The 22,100-nt window shown below is 42.1% G+C and overlaps 1 protein-coding gene across 4 annotated transcripts in view; it reads right to left on the bottom strand.

Annotated features, from left to right (window-relative positions):
- Positions 1-22,100, bottom strand: part of DOCK5 (dedicator of cytokinesis 5) — a 278,155-nt gene that overhangs the window by 168,815 nt on the left and 87,240 nt on the right. For all 4 annotated transcript variants that reach the window (XR_008199821.1, XM_052645001.1, XM_052645003.1 and 1 more), the window contains exon 3: positions 3,204-3,244. Coding sequence is in view for 3 of the 4 variants with exons in the window: in XM_052645001.1 (XP_052500961.1) it covers positions 3,204-3,244 (41 nt within the window). In the remaining variant the exon portion in view is untranslated. The remainder of the gene's footprint in view (positions 1-3,203; positions 3,245-22,100) is intronic.

Below are 22,100 nucleotides of genomic sequence, written 5' to 3'. Positions count from 1 at the left end.
GTTCCTATGCCATTCTGACACACAGAAAGCCAGAATAAACCTAGGTAATATGTTTCAGATTTCCAGCCTCTCTCCATTTTGTTTTTGCTTTCTCAGGGCAACCTATCCACTTGAGTTAAAAAAAAGAAAAGAACTAATGATTTTGTAGATATTACCCTTATCCTTACTTCCACAATCCTGCCAGGATCAATAACCAGTTTCTGCATATCTCTTGCCTTCTTCTATTTGCAAAACCACTAGCTTGTTTTATCACTTGTTTTTATAGCTTGTTTTTATCATTCTAACCAATTAAGTCTGCTTGTAAATAACACCAGAAATTTCCACTGAAACAATAGGCTTTTCAAATGGCTCTTCCCCTAAAGGCTGACAAACAAGGAGAAAGCATTAGGACAGCATTTCAACTAGGCTGGATTGCTTAATGAAGGGGTGTCAAAGTTGAGCATAATTCATGACAGCTGACTTTGAATTCTCTGTTTTGCCTGGATCTACCAGAGAGATATTTCAACTTATAAGTCAACAAGTAAATGCATGGCCTTTGTTTGTCTTATTATTTTGCTGAATTACAAAGTTTAATTATTAAGAACTGAGAAAAGCTCTTAAATAATTCTTCTCAAGAGTGAGACTGGAAGCTTAAACGGGTTTTAAGAATATGAATACAAAAAATTTAAAAACACATTGGGACTTTGTCATTTAGATCCTAGTGAAGCACTCCACCAACTTTCCAAAGCAGACAACAGATGGATTCTGGTGTATTAGGACATCATAAGATGCCTTAGAGATGCTCCAAAGAGAGTCTTACAGACTGCAGACACTGAAAGGGAAAACTGTGGTCTGGGACCTTGTTTTAACAGAATTCACCTGCATCAGATAAAAATATAAAATTCTGTTTGGTCTCAAAGTTCGTATGATCTTATCCAAGAGTGGCTTTTTATGTTTTAAAATTAACTTTAAAAAAAAGGATTGGTGATTAAGTGACATAAGTATTTCTGCTCTTGAAATTTAGAACTTCAAAATTATTCACTCTAATCCTGCTTTGAAAAATAACTCATGCTTATGCTCAGTCATGTGCAACTTTTTGTGACCCCATGGCTGTAACCCACCAGGCTCCTCTGTTCATGAGATTCTCCAGGCAAGAATACTGGAGTGGGTTGCCAGACCCTCCTCCAGGGGATCTTCCTGACCCAGGGACTGAACCCAAATCTCCTGCACCTCCTGCATTGGCAGGTGGATTCTTTATCACTGAGCCACAGGAAAGCCTGAAAAATAACTACCACTTCCATAATTGTGAGTAAAATAAACACTGATAGGTTTCAACCAAAACCAAGAAGCAGAAGTGGCTGTAAACGGTTCCCTTCTTAACAAGCATACTAGAGGAAAGACTTTTGCTCTGGTCCTAACATGCTCTCATTCACACCAGAACATCTGCTGTTTTGGATCCTTATATGAAGGCCCAGGGAAACTAAAGTCAGCAAGAGTTTACTCCTTTAATCAAATAATTTATTATTATTTTCACTACACTTTTAAGTAGAAAATGAAGACCCAGAGGCACAAGCATCTAACTGTGGGTATAAAAATTCAGCATCAGGATTTTAGGGAGGGATAAAAGGACTAAAACGGTGGGAGTGGATAACCACATTAAAAGCAAACACTCCTTTATTTTGGTAGATTATTAAACTGTCAGAGTTAATAAATTGTGTGTGTGTACATACACATGTGCAAATACTGACTGCTGTTTGAGCATCAACAATATAGAAAGCTTAACTAGGACAGTCATGGTTTTAAATGCCCTGTACCTTCCAGAAAGGTGTTTTTCTGGGCCCACACCTTTTGTAAATTAATTTTTATTGGAGCATCGTTGCTTTACAATGGCGTGTTAGTTTCTGATGTAGAGCAAAGTGAACCAGTGATATGTCCACATATATCCCCTCTTTTATGGATTTCCTTACCCTTTTGGTTACTACAGAGCACTGAGTAGAGTTCCCTGCGCTCTACAGTAGGTTCTCATTAGTTATCTATTTTATACACAGCAGTGTATGTATGCCAGTCCCAATCTCCCCACGCACAGCCTTTCTGAGACTTGTGTGCTAGCACCTCTTTTGTCTTGTGCCGTATTTGGCAAGTAAAACCTGTGGGTTTGTGTTTTTTCTTTTTATTGAGTTCTTGATCAATTCTGAAATGTTCCTCTCGCCCTCACTCTTTTGGATGGGAACGAACTGTGAAATAGCACGGCCTCATCAACACTGTCCTTTTCAAAAGAAAGTGCTGACAGGCTGTGCAGTGCCAGTCTGCAGTGTCACAGAAAAAGTGCTGACCTGACCTGAAATAAACCGAGAGGGTATTAACCTAACTCACAGGTTTTCTTTAGCTTGACTATTAGCAGCTTTGGCACTGGGAAAAGGAACCCACGAGCGTCAGTGTTTTTCAAATTCTTTGCCCACGATAGGACAGCAACCCAGCACGACTGTCATAAAACATAATTAAAAATACACAAAATACTGTAAAATATACACCTAACACAAAAGTTTCCTGAAACGTGACTTACCACGGCATTCCATTTTCTATTTTTCAGTTTGAGTTGTAAAAAGATGTTGGTTCTAACCCACTCTGTTGATTTCGTGGGAGTTTCACAGTTGGAAAACTAAGACTCTGAGGACTTTCCTGGTGGTCCAGCGGTTAAGACTCTGCACTCCCAATGCAGGGGGCACAGAGTCGATCCCTGGTCAGGGAACTAAGATTCCACAGGCCAATGATGTGGCCCCCGCTAATAAAAACCTACTACTCTGGTTTTTCCATTTTATAAAAAAGGAAAGAGTCACGTGGAAATGAGGAGACCCTGTGGTTCTGGGATTTCAAAACTGGAACTAAAGGATAAACAGAGAAGTCCCCCCTCCTCTGATACAGAGCAACATCCCTAGCTGACCACATCGCTCAGCTCAAGCAACCAGAAAGCCTGCAGAGGCCCTACCTGGGGTGTCAAATTGACCTCCAGCTTTTATCCTTGAGTTGGCTGGCGGGAAATACAGCCATGGGACTTGGACTCTTTTACCTGAACAGTGAGGTCAGACAATTTGCTTCTGAATCTACAGAACAGCTGTCAAAGACAAAGCAAACTGGGCCCACAGGCAGCAGATAATGGGATCAGGTAAGACAACACAAGACAGGCAGACAGATTTCCAAGCAGAACACTGAACCATAAGCCATACCTTTTTGGATTTATTTTGGAGGGTGTATCCTCTGTACCAACCTGTCAGGGTAGAAAAGAAGACAGAATCGAGTACGTTATCTGGGACAACATACAGACACTAGCAACATGCATCCTCATAACCCGGGTCTCCTGCATTGCAGGCAGATTCTTTACCATCTGAGCCACCAGCAAAGCCCATGGTTTGGGTGTGGACATGGAATCCAGGAGGCCTCTAGCAGACACTATGAACATTTTCATTTATTATACAGTAAAAAATCTAGATTTCTAATTTCAGAGCTGTATTGTCTTGATAACTAAAGGGCTTAAAATTCACTTAGAACCATGCCTCATCACTTCTTTCGAGAATGGACTAAATAAATAAATAACAGGATGGAAGACAGCTCAGTCTCTTAACACTTTAATCCCTTCCAGTCATTCAATAAATGCTTTGGCACGAATGAAAATGAACTTTCATCCATTTATATACATTCTGCGAGTTACCTTATACTACTAAAATAGATATTTTAAAGTAATTTATATATATTCTCTCCTTCTTGCTTTCTCTCCCACCCCTACAACCCTCTCTCCCAGGATAAGAACCAATATTCTGGAAAAATTTTAAATCAGAATAGCAAACCTTATACATATATATGTACATATATATATATCAAAACTTATATATATATATATATAACAAACTGAAACAAAACAACATTTTAAACAATTCTTGGCAATGCTGCAATACTCCTCTACATAAAAAGATTTTATGTGTTTGCTTAAAAGGCTTTCAGTAAAGTCTTTAACTTCCTTCTAAAAATTCCAATCAATACACGTATTCCTATGGATGTTTTCCCACCCTCTATCTTATAAAGGAAGTATATAATTTAATCTATCCATAAATAGACACTGGATGCTGCTGCTACTGCTGCTAAGTCACTTCAGTCGTGTCTGACTCTGTGTGACCCCATAGACGGCAGCCCACCAGGCACCCCCATCCCTGGGATTCCCCAGGCAAGAACACTGGAGTGGGTTGCCATTTCCTTCTCCAATGCATGAATAATGAATATTTATTGAATACCTAACATAGGAAATTCACTGAAATAATTTTGCTCATTCCCTATATCCATGAAGCATCAGGGTGGTTATTCTGCCTAAGTAAACCTTGTTGTCAGCGGTCCAGATGTATAAAGAAGCCATAAACACACAGTGAGCACATGCAAGCTGTAATGGCATACTGTTTCTGGCCAAAATTATAATCAGAAAACACACATGCACTCCAATGTTCATAGCAGCACTACTTACGATAGCCAAGACACAGAAACAACCTAAATCTCCATCGACAAAGGAATGGATAAAGAAAATGTGGTTCATATACAGAACAGAATACTACTCAGCCATAAAGCAGCAATGGATGGACCTAGAGATTATCAAACTATGTGAAGTCAGAAACAACATAGGATATTATGCTGTGGACTGGTGTCTTTAATTAGGAGAGGTGTTCCCTGTTCAGATGTTTTTTTGTCAATCATGGGCTTTGATGCAAATCTATAACCAGTCCACAGCAGCATAATACCCCATTCTAACCAGTTAAAAACAGGAAAATCCTTAACACTTTTGAGTGCTGACAGTTCAAAATCTGTGAAAATATTAATAACTCTATACTTCAAGAAGGTAAATTCAGCTCCCTAATACATCCAAAATAGTTTGTGTCCAGTGTTGGATGATTTTATATAGAACAAATTATAGAAGAGTTCTATTAGCAGATGCATGAAATTAAAAAAAAATTTTTTTTGAAGTTTAGTTGGTATACAATGTGTTAATTTCTGGTGTACAACAAAGTGATATAGTTATGTATACATTTATATACGTGTGTGTGTGTGTATATGTTCTTTCTCATATTCCTTTCCATTATAGTTTATTATAGGATATTGACTACACGTACAACAGCCAAGACATGGAAACAAGACTTTAGTCTCTTCCAAGCAGTTTTCATCTCTTTATGTCCTATAAACCCAAGATGATGTTGAACTACAGACTGGGTTCACTTTCAGAGGGGAACTTACCAATGCTTTTGTAAACAGTGTTTGTGCACAGCTATCCATCATAGAATTATGCTTCTGAAACCTGTCATTTTTGAAAACTTTTTTTTTCTTTTAAACCTAAGTCTTCTCTAGGAAATGGCAACCCACTCTAGTACTCTTGCCTGAAAAAGCCCATGGACAGAGGAGCCTGGCAGGCTACAGTCCATGCGATCGCAAAGAGTCGAACATGACTTACTTAGTGACTTAATAACAACAACACAGTCTTCTCTACAACTGTGGTATGTGTGCAACTCCTTCTAAAGGCTCAGGATCACCATGCTTAATTCTACAAAAGTGAATGCTCACACTGGGTACTGGCAGAACACTGTTTGTTTCTGGAGTTTTTAGCATATATGCTAAGGACTTTATAAATTCAGCTGCTAATAAATCCAAGGGCTATGGTAATAGTCCAAGAGTACATTTGCTCATTTCCACATTACAAACCAGAGTTGTGATACAAGCAAGAACCTGAATTTCCAATTAATGCCAACACCTAAAGCAAGAAAATTAGTTAAATAGAGTACACTACTGGCCTGTTGAAAGCGTTATCAACAAGCACCCATTATCAATGAGTCGTGTGAACTGGTTAGAATCTCAGTTGCTGTCTTAAACTTAAAAATGAAGGGAATGGTGGAGGGATGATAAGTCCAGAAGATTAGGTGAAATGACAATCTCAAAAAGTAAGCTTCTGGCAACCATGGGGAGCTTCAAAAGTGATTCTATGCAGGGACTTCCTTGGGAGTACAGTGGTTAGGACTCCACGCTTTCACTGACAAGGCCTGGGTTCAATCCCTGTTTAGGGAACTAAGATCCTACAAGCCACAGTGCAGAAAAAAAAAAAGTGATTCTATGCAAAAGGTTGATCTGTTTGGGAAGAGTCATTTCTATTTTCCTGGGGCTGACCCACTCCAGAATAAAACTGTCCCCTCCAATTTAAAAATATCAGAGAGTCCCTAATTCCATTGTCAAAGTCACTTACGTAAGCTGGTTTCTCAGATAATCTCCATCAGTCAAGATTCCATCATCACTTGCTCCATTTCACCTCACCTGTCCAAATGCATCTCTGGCCACTGCCCACTTTCTGGCTCCCATAGGACAGGTCCCTTACTTGGCTCTTCACCCGCTCTACATACAACCATTCAATAAATATTTATTAAGCACTAGTTTAGATACCATGGTAGAGTGGAGAACAAGAGTCATTACAAAGATTACACTCTAATATAAAATATGATATATATGATAATCTCAGAGGATGACAGTGCTAGGTAAAAGCACTCAAGAAGAGCACATGGCAGAAAATAATTACCCACATGGGACATGATAAAATGGAATGAACTACAGCTATACACAACATCATGGGTGAACCTAGAAAACATTATGCAGAATGAAAGAAACGAAACAGAACAGACATGCATAGCTCCATTTACATAAAGCTGAAGGGCAGACACACTAATCAACCCATGGGGATCTAAATTAGCACAGTTTTCTTTTTTTTTTTTTTTTGAAAGTGGGAATTGCACAGAAGGTGACAGAACTTTCTGGAGCATGGGGAATGCTCTGTGTCTTGACTGTATCATTAGGCACATGTGCACTCAATTTGCTTAAATTCCTTGAATAGTACCTAAGATGAGTGAATTTCACTGTATATACATTTCACTGCAATTTCTAAAAAACATTAAAAAATGTAAACTTATCAAAGGAACAAAAAGCTATGAATAAAGCTAGTGAAGGTGATGGAATTCCAGTTGAGCTATATCCTAAAAGATGATGCTGTCAAAGTGCTATACTCAACATGCCAGCAAATTTGGAAAACTCAGCAGTGGCCACAGGACTGGAAAAGGTCAGTTTTCATTTCATTCCCAAAGAAATGCAATGCCAAAGAATGTCCAAACTACCACACAATGGCTCTCATCTCACACGCTAGGCTAAGTAATGCTCAAAATTCTCCAAGCCAGGCTTCAATAGTACGTGAACCGTGAACTTCTAGATGTTCAAACTGGATTTAGAAAAGGCAGAGGAACCAGAGATCAAATTGCCAACATCTGCTGGATCATGGAAAAAGCAAGAGAGTTCCAGAAAAACATCTACTTCTGTTTTATTGAATAAGCCTAAGCCTCTGACTGTGTGAATCACAATAAACTATGGAAAATTCTTCAAGAGATGGGAATACCACACCACCTTACCTGCCTCCTGAGAAATCTATATGCAGGTCAAGAAGCAACAGTTAGAAATGGACATGGAACAACAGAATGGTTCTAAATTGGGAAAGGAGTACATCGAGGCTGTATATTGTCACCCTGCTTTTTTAACTTCTACGCAGAGTAAGTAAAGTAAGTAAAGTCACTCAGTCGTGTCCGACTCTTTGTGACCCTGTGGACTGCAGCCCACCAGGCTCTTCAGTCCATGGGATTCTCCAGGCAAGAATACTGGAGTGGGTTGCTACTTCCTTCTCCAGGGGATCTTCCTGACCCAGGGACTGAACCCGGGTCTCCCGCATTGGAGGCAGACGCTTTAACGTCTGAGCCACCAGTACATCATGTGAAATGCTGGGCTGGATGAAGCACAAACTGGAATCAAGATTGCCAGGAGAAATATCAATAACCTCAGATATGTAGATGACACCACCCTTATAGCAGAAAGCAAAGAACTAAAGAGCCTCTTGATGAAAGTAAAAGAGGAGAGTGAAAAAGTTAGCTTAAAACTCAACATTCAGAAAACTAAGATCATGGCATCCAGTCCCATCACTTCATGGCAAACAGATGGAGAAACAGTGACAGACTTTATTTTTCTGGGCTCCAAAATCACTGCAGATGGTGACTGCAGCCAAGAAATTAAAAGAGGCTTACTCCTTGGAAGAAAAGTTATGACCAACCTGGACAGCATATTAAAAAGCAGAGACATTACTTTGCTGACATAGGTCTAGCCAAAGCTATGGCTTTCCAGTAGTCATGTATGTATATGAGAGTTGGAACTATAAAGAAAGCTAAGCGCTGAAGAATTGATGCTTTTGAACTGTGGTGTTGCAGAAGACTCTTGAGATCATATTGATGTATGCCAAAACCAATATAATACCGTAAAGTAACTAGCCTCCAATTAAAATAAATTTATGTCAAAAACAAAAGACTCTTGAGAGTCCCTTGGATTGCAAGGAGATCCAACCAGTCAATCCTAAAGGAAATCAGTGCTGAATACTCACTGGAAGGACTGATACTGAATCTGAAACTCCAATACTTTAGCAATCTGATGCAAAGATCTGACTCTCTGGAAAAGACCCTGATGCTGGGAAAGATTGAAGGTAGGAGAAGGGGATGACAGAGGATGAGATGGTTGGATGGCATCACCAACTCGATGGACATGAGTTTGAGCAAGCTCCAGGAGCTGGTGATGGACAGGGAAGCCTGACATGCTGCAGTCCATGGGGTTGCAAAGAGTTGGACATGACTGAGCAACTGAACTGAACTGATCAAAGGAACATTACGAAGTATCCATCTCAAAGTGACACAGAATTCAACAACAAAGGCATTGCTCAAGTATTATTAAACATTTTTATTGGAAAGTACCTTGAAACCAGTTTCAGTCACATGTGAAAAATCAGAGTTTTTACTCCAATTTCTCCATTGTTTTTACTTTGTATTGTGTCTCCCCAATGACACTGTTCATCTTTCTTGTTTGGGGCTCCAAAACTGATTCTGAACAAGTACTGCTATTTCCAAAAATTCAATCCCAGTCTGGACATTCATTTACTCATTCAACAAAAAGATGCTTAGGAGAGCAAGACCTATAGAGAAGAGAAAAACAAACATGTGAACACACAAGGATATGAAAAAAGTCATTTCATAAAGGGCTAAAAGTTATTAGGGAAAGAGTGACAGTGTACCCTAACAGTCACTGCCACACTATTCAGAACAGCCAAGACATGGAAGCAACCTAAGTGTCCATCAACAAAAGAATGGATAAAGATGATGTGGTTTATATACACAGTGAAATATTACTCAGCCATAATAAAGAATGAAATAAAGCCACTTGTACCAACACCAGTGGACCCAGAGATCACACTAAGTGAAGTAAGTCAGAGAAAGATAAATATATGACGTTACTTATAAATGGTATTAGTCGATCAACTGTATCCGACTCTTTGCAACACCATAGACTATAGCCTGCCGGGCTCCTCTGCCCACGGGATCCTCTAGGCAAGAATACTGGAGTGGGTAGCCATTCCCCTCTCCAGGGGATCTTCCTGACCCAGGGATTAAACCTGGGTCTCCAGCACTGAGGGTAGATTCTTTATGGTCTGAGTCACCAGGAAATCCCAAATATACATGTGGAGTCTAAAAACTGATGCAAATGAACTTATTTACAAAAACAGAAACAGACTCACAAATTTAGAAAACAAATGTATGTTTACCAAAGGGGAAAGGTAGGAAGGAGGGATAAATCAGCAGGAGTTAGGGGATTAACATTACACACTACTACACATAAAATAGATAACAAACAAGGACCTATTGTCAGCACAGGGGACTATATCCAATATTTTATAATAACCTAAAAATGGAAAAGAATGTGAAAAACAATAAACATACATGTATATGTTTTTTTTAACTGAATCATTGCTGTACACTTGAAGCTAACACAACACTGTAAATCAACTATACTTCAATTTAAACAAAAAAAAGTGACAAGTGGAGATGGGTTACTTCAGCACGCATGAACAGAAAATTCTCTCGGCTGAGGATTCACATTGCTAATGTGGTCATTCATTTATTATACATAAAACATTTATTCAACCCTAGCATGCCAGACACTGTCTTCAAGGAGGAAGGAAATAGACTGTAAACAAATAATGAAATACAAAAGGTCCTTTAATGGTAATGCTTGCAGACACTTGGCACACAAAGGCAGGGTTATGAATATGCTGAAGGCAATTACTGACTCGGAAGATTTTTTTTGAACCATAAAAGCATCATTTACATGTGTAAGGCATGAAGCATTTTGTAAAATCTCTCATTTTGCAGTCCCAGAATAAATCTGCTTCCTCTCTGCTCCACCAATAAATTATTCTTATTGTGGTAAAATATACATAAGATGAATTTTAACATTTTAACTATTTGAAAGTACACAGTTCATTGGCATTAAGTACGTTCGCACTGTTGTACAATCGTAATTTTTGACCTTCCCAGGAATTAAAGGCAAGAAAGAGATACGGAGCCATGGTTTCTATGCACCTTCTTTGGGCAGTGTAGCCAGCCAGCCTCCTCTGTCTGTGGGATTCTCCAGGCAAGAATACTGGAGTGGGTTGCCATTCCCTTCTCTGGGGGATCTTCCCAACCCAGGGATCAAACCCAGGTCTCCTGCACTGTAGGCAGATTCTTTTCCGCTAAGCCACCAGGGAAGCCCAAAGCCTGGCTGGTCAGGAGTGGGATTTGAACCCACACCTTCAGAGGCTTCTGCAACCTGAAAGCAGGTCTGTGCCTTACACGGCTAGGCCATTCTGACGGAGGAAGAGCTAGGGCTAAATCCTGTTGGTTTTTGTTTGTGTCACTGGCCTGGTAGCCCGCTGGGTGAAGCAGAGTTAATTAGGCCAAGGTCGAAGGTTCCATTCCCTGCGGGCCAGGTGAGCCCACCAGGTTTCTATGGCCAAGGCCCGTCCTCCCATTCCCAGTGGGTGTCCCTCAGGACAAGCCTGAGGTCCCTCCCTAGAGGGAAGCTGGGAAGGGGGGCAAACCTCTACTGGACTTCGTTGCAACATCTTTGTCTGAAGGTAGCACAGAGCCACTAGGGTTCAGGAAGTCCACTTTCTGAATGCAAGGACCATCTCAGTCGGGCTTTTGAAACGAAGCTCAAAGGCAGACAGCAAAAGGATGCAAAGACCGTCAGAGGTAATTCTATTCTTTCGTACCATTTTGTGAGACAATTGGTCATCCATGTTAATCATCTGAACTCGATTTTGTGCCTTTGAGTCAGGCGTGTGCAGTAACTGCTGGCAGTCTGAGCTCACAGAAATTTAACACCCTCACCTCGAAAAAGAGGAAACATAGGCAAGGAACTGAAAAGGTTGTCCAGAGTCAAGCAGTGACTTGCTAGCTAAGATGAGGATCTGACCATGGGCTTTCTAGGGCACACTTCACAGCTCCCTGCCCCCTCACTGCTCCTGGCGGTGGTGGGGGGCAGCTTGGCCACAGAATCCTCTCAATATAAATCCCACAGACACAAGCACAGCAAGTTAGCGGAAAAGAGAGATGGTGGTTTCTGTCTTTTGTTTCTTGAATGAACAAGAAAGAATTGTGTCTTTGTGGTATCTGGCACACAGCAGACACTCAATACATTTCGGATGAATATATTAATGAGAAAGAGAACTCCTAGAGCTAATGGCCACGGACAGAACAGACTGATGGAGGACCCCCTAAAATCTGCTCCTCCGGGGCAAGACTGACTGCAAGGTCTGAGACATCTTTCTCTTCTCTCCGAGATCCCATACCCTAAGTGGCAGAGCAGGGCGGGGCCCGAGCACCTGCCTGGGAAGCCAGGGACAGAAAGGACACCCCTTCTTATGAGAAAGACTCACTGAAACCCAAAGGCCTAGGTCTCCATCCTGGTTCTGTGCTCACCAGCTCTGCCAGACTCCCATTGGTCAACTATTCATTTCAAGGTAGGAAGGCTTTGATCTCTCAAATATCCTTCCACCAAAACATTCCTTTCTCCTCCGCTCATAAAATTCAACTCCACAGCTAACAGAGGTTTGCTCTGGTTGCCCATAAGACATGGTGGTGACATGACTTTTTTCCAGCAGCACATACCTCCTCAGACAGATGGAAGGATCTGCTCCAGGTGGTGGACCCACAGGAGGAGCAGATTCAAGTTACAGCCGACAAACCAGAGAGGTGACATACACAAATCTCTCCTGCAAAACTGGGAGCTCGCTCTGTGATTCTGAAGCTCAGTGAGAGGAAGGGAAAAGATCTCCTCCAGTCTGATCAACCTCTTGACTTTGGTTTGCCCATTCCCTTTCAATACGCTAGATGTGGCCTTTTCTTTGTTTTCTAAAGCAAAGTAATCCTGACAGTTGTTTGTCCTTCTGGCTCCTGGCACTAATTCCACTCTTCTGTGGTGGAATTTTCTCTAACTTACCCAACCAGTGTAAGCAAGCTGAAATAAATGGATGCCACATGCAATTTCCTCTGCAGTAGCAATGAATTTGCTGGAACTGTCTCTTAGATTGATTTTGTTATCATCAGCACTGATATTTGCAAAATGGAAGGGAAAGGAATACAGGTTTGTGAATGAGGAATCATTTCATCAAATGGGATATATTGAAGAAGGCCTGCTTTTACAAGGAACAATGCTAGGTTCTGGGGATGGGAGATGCTGATTCAGGAGTTTGGGACTCCAATAACACCCACTCCTGTTCTGAAAGAATTTCTAATCTAATTACTAGTAGAACAGAAGGAGACAGGTGAAGGTGAGGTCATAATTAACTTGCATGTCTAGCTAACCAGTATTTCTGGAATTTCAGTGCAGACTGCTTTTTTTTTTTAAACTGGAGGATAATTGCTTTACAATGTTGTGCCAGTTTATGCTGTATACATGAATCAGCTATGTGTATACATACATCCCCTCCCTCTGAAGCCTCCCTCCCACCCCACCCCTCAATGCATCCCTCTAGGTTATCAGAGAGCACTGAGCTAAGTTCCCTGCGCTATAGGGCAGATTCCCTCGAGCTAGCTATTTTACGCATGGGAGTGTGTACAGGTCAGTGTTACTCTCCCAGTTCGTTCCACCCTCCCCTCAGGCCCTGTGTGTACAACGATTCCTTCCCTACAAACAGGTTCATCAGGACCATTTTTCTAGATTCCATATATATACATGTTAATATATGATACTTGTTTTTCTCTAACTTACTTCATTCTGTATGACAGACTCTAAGTCCACCCACATCTCTGCAAATGTCACAATTTCGTCCCTTTTATGGCTGAGTAATATTCCACTGTATATGCATACAACATCTTCCTTATCCATGTCCATCCATCTGTCAATGGAAAGAATTCTGGAATTTCAGTGCAGACTGCTTTTTTAATGAAACCACTACTCTACCTGAGAAGGACACTGGGATGAGAGGTGAGAGAGGAAGGCTGCATTCGTTTCTGAAGGGGACCAGAGGCTCCAGTAAGACAGGAACCTGATCCCAGGCAGAGGCATTGGAAATATGTGAGCCTTCGCACAGAGGACAAGTCAGGTGATGTGAGGAAAGCCCTCCAGTGTGACCCAGTGCTGAATCTAAGATCCCTTCAGCCTGATCTCTTAGAAACCTGCTTTAAATTCCTCAATGGAATGCCTCCTAAAAATGAACAAGCAAGGCTACAATGTTGTGAACCATGGGTCCCCACATTGTGGACCCAGAGAGCCAGGGGTGGAAAGACACTACCAAGGGTGTGAAAAGACCAACGATGCAGAGTTGGAACCCAAGACTGGTGACAACTTTTGAGTCCTGGTGTGATGTCCCTGGGAGTCCAGTGATTAAGAATGTACCTGCCAATGCAGGGGACACAGGTTCAATCCCTGGTCAGGGAAGACCCCACAAGCCACAGAACAACTAAGCCCATGAGCCACAACTACTGGGACTGGGCTCTGTAATAAGAGAAACCACTGCAATGAGAAACCCATGCACCGCAACAAGGAGTTGCCTCTGCTCGCTGCAACTACAGGAAACTTGTGAGCAGCAGTGAAGACCCAGTGCAACCATAATAATATTTTTTTAAAGTCCTGGTGGCAAAACATCAGAAGAGCTGAAATACAAACCACATGGGACGTTCCCAGAGTGTCAGAGCCAAAGATGGCTGAATCTGACCCATGTGCCCCCTACTAACTCAGGTGGGAGGGCACAGCCCAGGACCTGAGCCATACATCCTCAGACACAGGGAGGGAGACTGCCACAGGCTGGTGCGTGTCAGAGACCCCTGCAGAGACCTCTCTGTTTGTCTGGTCCTTTCTGACCCACCTACCACACCTGAGGGGCTTGGACACACTGTCAGTGACGACTACCCACCACCTCAGTCATTCTTCCCCAGAGAGTGTGGGCTGCAGGAGGGGGACCAATCTCTCTGGATGTAGGGGGAGATGATTCTGCTAGGCTCCTGAAGATCAGGTATGCCTACCCACTTGGAGGAAGCCAGCTGCTGAAAATGGGCCAGGGAGGAGGGATATGGAGGGCTGAGGAGCACCCTGCATGGAGGGTGAAGTGGGTCCAAGCACACAGCGAGCTCGGGGGGCAGGCAGGAGACCACTGGCCAGAGGGACAAGTTGGTGTGGAAGAGCCATGGAGGGAGAGAAATGCAGAAAGAGCTCACCCTGATACATTTGGGGTGGCAGGCAACTCATCCGACTGTCATTCAAACAGCAAAAGAACCTCACCCTCTGTGGAAAACTGTACCTTATGTTCAAAACAGAAATGCTGTTTCCCCAAAGGCCTTGGAACATGGAAAGAATGCTCTTTGGATTCCAGGGGCCCCTGGTGGGAATGAGCTCTCTATCATTTCACAGCTTTGTAATGTCTTCAATGTCTTGATATTCACATTTATTGAACAGGTGTCAGTAACTCTGATCTCCCAGGATTGTTAGAACTGAGATGCAGTGTATGAAAGCCCTTCATTCAACGCCTGGCATGTAGAGGAATAGAAAACGCCAAAGCTGGAGCAGTGAGGACCCAAGGACATAACAGAGGGATCCACCTCTTCACTTAGGGCCACTATCTGCCCTATGTGATTGCAGGGGACTATATATGGGGTTCTCATTCATTTGATTTCTGAGGCGTGTGTCTGTGCTCCCTGGAAGGAGGAGCAGAACCTCTCTAAATTATTAAACTACTGGCAAATGATCCCTGAGTTAAGAAGGTCCCATGGAGAAGGAAATGGCAACTCACTCCAATATTCTTGCCTGGGGAATCCCATGGACAGAGGAGCCTGGCGGGCTATGGTCCAGGGGGTTGGAAAGAGTCCAACAGGACTGAGCACTTATCAGCAACAATATAGATGCTGGAATCATGCTGGAGGAAGCTTCACCCTGAGGGCTGATAAGAATACATACTTTTATTTTCCAACAGAATAATTCCCTCCTCCAAGAAAAGAGTAGAAAACATGACTTCAGGGAAAGAACAAGAAAAAGCAGAAGAAACAACTTCAGTGGTAGAAAAACCATATGACAAGTGGCTAGAATAACCAAACAACATGGTGCTGAATAGGGCCTGAGTAGGGCCTGAATACAGCCCCAAAGGAACTCAAAGGTCACCAGACTAGGTGACTCTAAGACCTGGCTGAACACTCGGCGGGCAGTGAATCTGCCAGAAGCCATTTAAAGAAGAAAAAGTCTCCTCGACCCATATCCTTTAATTCCAACGACAGTAGCAGATACTTAGTCCTGCATGGTGAAAACTAAACAAGCATTCAAAGCTAGGATTTAGTGTTCACTGCTTCTGCCACTTAGAAGATGAACTAAATTGCTAGGTACAGCTGTTTTAAAATCTATTTGGCAATACTGAAAAGTGAAAGTGTTAGTCACGCAGTTGCATTCAACTCTTTTGCAGCCCCACAGACTGGATCCCGCTAGGCTCCTCTGTCCATGGAATTCTCCAGGCAAGAATACTGGACTGGGTTAGCCATCCCCTTATCCAGAGAATCTTCTCGACCCAGGGGCAGAACACAGGTCTCCTGCATTGCAGATGGATTCTTTATTGCCTGAGCCATATTACTTGGCCATAAAAAGGAACGAAATTGGATGCTTTGTAGAGATGTGGACGGACCTAGAGTCTGTCATACATAGTGAAGTCAGAAAGAGAAAAACAAATACCATATATTAACGCATATATGTGGAGTCTAGAAAAACGATACAGACAAATCGATCTGCAGCGCAGGAATAGACACGCAGGTGGAGGGACACGGGGGGTGGTGATGGGATGGATTGCACAGTAGCACTGACATATATATACTACCATGTAAACTGGATAGCAGTGGGAGGCTGCTGCGTAGCAGAGGGGGCTCAGCTCCCTGCTCTGTGACGACCTACAGGGGTGGGCTGGGGGGTGAGGAGGCTCCCGAGCAAGAGGACAGAAGTACACATATAGCTGAGTCACTCTGTTGTGCAGCAGAGATTAACACAACACTGTAAAGCAACTATAACCCAGTTAAAAGAAAATAAAATCTACTTCTATTGTCAAAGAGAAATGCACACACATTTAAGACTCTTGTTCGAAAGATAATCATTGAGGATGCCTATACAGACTACAAGGGTTAGATGAATCATCTGTAACAAGATTATTCTGTCTTGCCTTGTCCATCCCTATTTGTAGCCTGAGTTATACATGGAGGAGGCCAGGAAAAGAACTGATGTTCTCCTGCTATTGCTAGGTACAGTTAATACTACTGTGGGGCACATAAGTTTTATAGGTACTGAGGTTTCCACTCTTATAACACTTCTTTTTTAACTTTTTATTTGGTATTGGCGTGTAGCCGATTAACTTTGTTGAGATCGTTTCAGGTGAACAGCAAAGGGATACATATACATGAATCCATTCTCCCCCAAACTCCCCTCCCATCCAGGCTGTCACATAATGTTGAGCAGAGTTCCCTGTGCTGCACAGTAGGTTCTTGTTGGTTATCTATTTTAAATAAAGCAGTGTGTACATGTTTGTCGCAAACTCTATCCCTTCCCTCCCCGTCTTTACCCCCAGGAGCCGTAAGTCTGTTTTCTAAGTCTGTGAGTCTCTTTCTGTTTTGTGCAGTAACATCCCTTTCTATGGAATGATTTGCCTTCATGGGTTGAATAAAATGGGGGTGGCTCTAGCGGAGAGTTAAAATTTATGATGCTTAAGCCTCCTTACATGGTTTTAAAGGTCATAAATTACTCATAATACATGAGCAAAGCAGAAACATCTATTCACTTCTCTCTCCAGAAAGCAAGAGAACTACCCAATGCCAATTTGCCCTCAATCAATCTTGAACTTTCCTCTAGGCCTTTTTCTTTCCATGGCTACTTCACGAAGTCTTACCCAGACCCACGATGGTCTGATGTGCCGTATGTTGCAATGGGGATAAGATATCCAAAGGCATTTTTTGATAAAAGTTACAATCAGAAGTGTGAACGGGTGTGCCTGAAATGCAAAGAACCTATTCATCACATGGCCTCCTTCTCGACCCCTAGATCCCACCAAGATCCCCTGGAGAACACCAGAAGCTCCCAAGGACCTTCCTTCAGAACATTCCCAATACACTCTGCTTTCAGGCTGAGCTTGCCTGCTTCAGTACATAGGTAGCTGCCCAAATAGGCCAACACCAAGTACCAGCTCATGATGAAGTAACCCAAAGAAGGCTCCATTCAGAAAGGGTTCTGGGGCTTCCCTGGTGCTCAGTGGTAAAGAATCTACCTAACAACGCAGAAGACACGGGGTTGATCCCTGATCCAGCAGAGTCCCACATGATGCGAAGCAATTAAGCCCGAGCACCACAACTACTGAGCCTGTGCTCTAGAGCCCAGAACTGCAACCACTGAAGCTCGAATACCTAGAGAGCCAGCGCTCCACAGCAAGAGAAGCCACCACAGTGCAAAGCCTGAGCACCACAATGAGAGGAGCCCTTGCTTGCCACAACTTAAAAAAAGCCCGGAGCACCAACGAAGGCCCAGAATAGCCAAAAATAAATAATAAAAATTTTTAAAAAGAAAAAGGTCCTCACCCTGACCCTAAAAGATCCTACATTTGCCTATATGCCAAGAACATAAGTTTTCAAGATGGCATTTTAGAAGCACGCTTGAATATATCTCTAAAGGAAAAAGAAGAGAAGGCATTCTCGTTTAGATAAGATGAAACCTGAGGTAGGGGAGGTATAAATGGAGAGATTGGGACTGCAATATACACACTAGCATATATAAAACAGATAACTAATAAGGACTTAGTATATAACACAGGGAACTCTACTCAATATTCTGTAACAACCTATACGGGAAACGAATCTAAAGAAGAATGGGTATGTATTATTAATATATGGGTAACTGATTCACTTTGCTGTACAGCAGAAACTAACACAACATTGGAAATCAACTATATGCCAATAAAAACATAAAAAGATGGAACCTGAGATGAGACTTTTCACCAACTCTACTTTTTAATTAGTTTTTCTTGTAAATACCCTCCTACTGCCAAACATCTATGGAAAAACACATCTCGGGAACACGTGTCCCCAGGAGTAGTAGCTGACCAGGTGGCCTTAAGGTGAAGGTCAAACAGATGTGGGAAATGACCGGCACACTCATCAAAACACCACGGGGCCTATTTTGCGTTCAAGGCTGGAGGCAAAATGTTTGCACGCAATCCTTGCTGTAAAATCCAAGCTGTTGGGCACACTGCCATTCACGTTTGAGAAAGGTGATTGTTTTTCTAACTAGAACATGGTAGGGCTATGGATTCTGAATGACAGTAAAGTTCCCGTTACTGTGACTAATAGGATAACGAAAGTAAATGGAAGTTACAAGTACATCGAATGCCTTATTTCCGCTTTTACCCAGTAAACTTTTATACGTCTGTTAAGGACTGATTTTTTAAAAATCAAACTTGATTTTCTCTCACTTGTTTTATGGTCATTGGCATGACTGGACAAACAGAGAAGGAACTGAGGTAGAGAGGGGAGTGAACAGAGAAAAGGAACAATAAAGGGATCACAAGACTACCAGGCTGACTCACAGGACAGGAGGAGGTGATGATACAAATTTTCAAATCAGAACTTCTGAAAGCCTTTGATAAGACCTGACTGTATCGTATGGTCTATTGGAGAGGTTTTTTTTTAAGTTTTAGGGAAGAATGGTTGATTTACAATGTTGTATTCATTTCTGCTATACAAAGCTATACACTATATTCTTTTTCATATTCTTTACCATTACAGTTTATCACAGGATATGAAATATAATTCCCTACACTATACAGGAAGACCATGTTGTTTATCCTTTCTGTACACACTAGTTTGCATCTACTAATCCCAAACTCCCAATCCTTGCTCCCCGACTCCCCTCCTCCTCCAAGCCCGAGTCTGTTCTCTGTGAGTCTGTTTTTGTTTCTTAGGTTTGTGTCATATTTTAAATTCCACATATAAACAATATTCTATGGTACCTGTCTTTCTCTTTCTGACTTACTTCATTTAATATGATAATCTCCAGGTCCATCCAAGTTGCTGCAAGGCATTATTTCATTCCTTTCTCTGGCTGAGTAATATTCCATTGTATATGTGCACCACATCTTCTTTATCCACTCATCTGTCAATGGACATTTAGGTTGTTTCCATGTCTTGGCTTCTGTGAATAGTGCTTCTATGAACACAGGGGTGCAAGTATCTTTTTGAATTATAGTTTTGTCCCAATACATGCTCAGGAGTGGGACTGCTGGATCATATGGCAACTCTATTTTTGTTTTTGTTGAGGAACCTCCATACTTTTTTCCATAGTGGCTGTACCAATTTACATTTCCACCAACAGTGTGGGAAGGTTCCCTTTTCCAATGGAGGGTTCTTAATTCCACTTCCCGGAAACACACTCATTAGGCTGCTTCTTGGAATAAACTCTTCCAACGGACTCTCTTCTTTTTTATGCCTCTGTTAGAAAGTTTTGTCAGCTATGGAGCTAAAATCCAGTACCATGTAACTTTATTTACCTGTCATAATACTGCACTCTGTGCTTACTCAGAAAAGCCTGCTTTATAAAAAATGAGACTCACAAGTTGTATAGCCCAAGTCGTAATCCATTTCTATCCTTTTTCATATCATACAGTATTGATTCTTGATTAAGGTGCATTTCAAAACTGGCCTCATTCCACACAGAAGACAGAGCATGGGTATATTGAGAACCTGATATATACACAAATGCTCCTTTTTATTTTATCTTTTCAGAACTGCCCATTTCCTCTGGTTCTAATCCAATCGCTTGGGCTCTCCTCTAGGTCTTTACAAATTACACTGAAATCATATAAAACTTTACTCTATGCCTGCCTCTGTAGAGCTTGGAAGGCCTTTGAGACATTATCTCTTTTTGTTATTTCCAACAGGAGTCAAATTTGTTCTGTTTACCCCCAGAACACATTGTTCACACCAGTCACCGTCTCTCTCGAGCTTGTGAGTGCTTTATGGAGCTGAAAACGACTAATGGATATGAAGCAAAGGCAGGAGACTAATACCTACTGAGGGAACGACAGACCCTGGGCAAGAAATCCCTTGTGCCTGGAATCTGGTTAATTACAGGAGAGGAGGGCTTCAGGGCTGAAGGGATGCAGAAACCTGATTTTTTTGGTCACTTTGGTTTAACCACTTTCAATTCAAAGAGTGACCCTATTTTAGATGAAGCGACCATGACATAAGGAGAGTTCAAATGTACTGCCCAGGGACAGCTAAACCTAGATAAGACAGAAACAAAACCAGCCGGGATACAGCGGTGCTATGTACACACTGCTTTATTCAAAATGGACCTGCTGTACAGCACAGGGAACTCTGATCAATGATATTTGGCAGTCTGGATGGGAGGGGAGTTGGGGGGAGAATGGATACATGTATATGGTTGGCTGAGTCCCTTCGTGTTCTCCCAAAATAATCACAACATTGCTGATCGGCTATAATCCAAAAAAGTGGCCCTTCTCTCCCTCTTCACCACCCCCAGTTACCTCTCTGGTCTATGTAACACCACCCTTTTCTCCCCACAGCACTTACAAGAATCTGAATGTTCTTATATTTTGTTCACTTGTTCTATCTATCCCTTGAATGAACACCCTAAGAGAGCAGGAACCTGGCCATTTTGTCACTTAGGTAACAGTGCTGTATCATCTCTTGTGCTCATTAAATGTCGTCGGCACATAAGAGCATAACACTTGCTCAGTGAGTCGTGTTGAATGAATAGATGACCACAGCTGAAATCTCTTCTGGGTCTCAATGCTTTCTCAGTCATGCTCATGGATCTGGGGTAGGAAAGAATACTGAGATGGAGAATAGTGGTCTCACTGACAAATCTTTTGTCTGGATAAACAAGCAAAAACAAGCCAGTTGCTGCAGGCAGGCTAATGCCACAGAGGAAGAAAGGGAAGGACATTTGCTTTGGTCCTTGAGGATTTCTGTCTCCTGAAAAAGCTTCTAAAAGCAACATGGAGGGGGTCTGTGAAAGATGAGCAGTATATATGTCTTCTCAGTCAATTCCACTCCCTTCCTTTATCTTTAGTAACAAATGATGTTCAGGGACAAGGTCACAGAGAGAAACCATGATAAGGGATGAGGGATGAACACTTGCTCATGTGGACTGTGGTCTCCTGTTTTAGAGCCAAAGCTCCAGCAGTAAGTTTGGCAGTTCCCCAAAAGGTTAAATACAGAGTTGCCACTGTTGCTGCTCAGTCACTAAGTCATGTTCGACTCTTTGCAACCTCATGGACTGCAAGATGCCAAGCTTCCCCATCCTTCCCTATCTCCTGGAGTTTGCCCATGTTCATGTCCAATTAATCAGTGATGCCATCCAACCATCTCATTCTCTGTTGTCCCCTTCTCGTCCTGCCTTCAATCTTTCCCAGCATCAGGGTCTTTTCCAAAGAGTCAGCTCTTCGCATCAGGTGGCGAAAGTATTAAAGCTTCAGCTTCAGCATCAGTCCTTCTGATGAGTATTCAGGGTTGATTTTCCTTAGGCAGAACGGTTTGATCTCCTTGCTGTCCAACGGACTCTCAAGAGTCTTCTCCAGCACCACAGTGAGAAAGCATCAGTTCTTCTTTATGGTCTAATTCTCATATATGAGTCAGCAATTTCACTCCAACGGATACACAGAGAGAAATGAAAACGTA

This window comes from Budorcas taxicolor, chromosome 8, assembly GCF_023091745.1.
Source record: "Budorcas taxicolor isolate Tak-1 chromosome 8, Takin1.1, whole genome shotgun sequence".
NCBI lineage: Eukaryota > Metazoa > Chordata > Mammalia > Artiodactyla > Bovidae > Budorcas > Budorcas taxicolor.
This window is presented reverse-complemented; position numbering and strand designations above follow the sequence as displayed.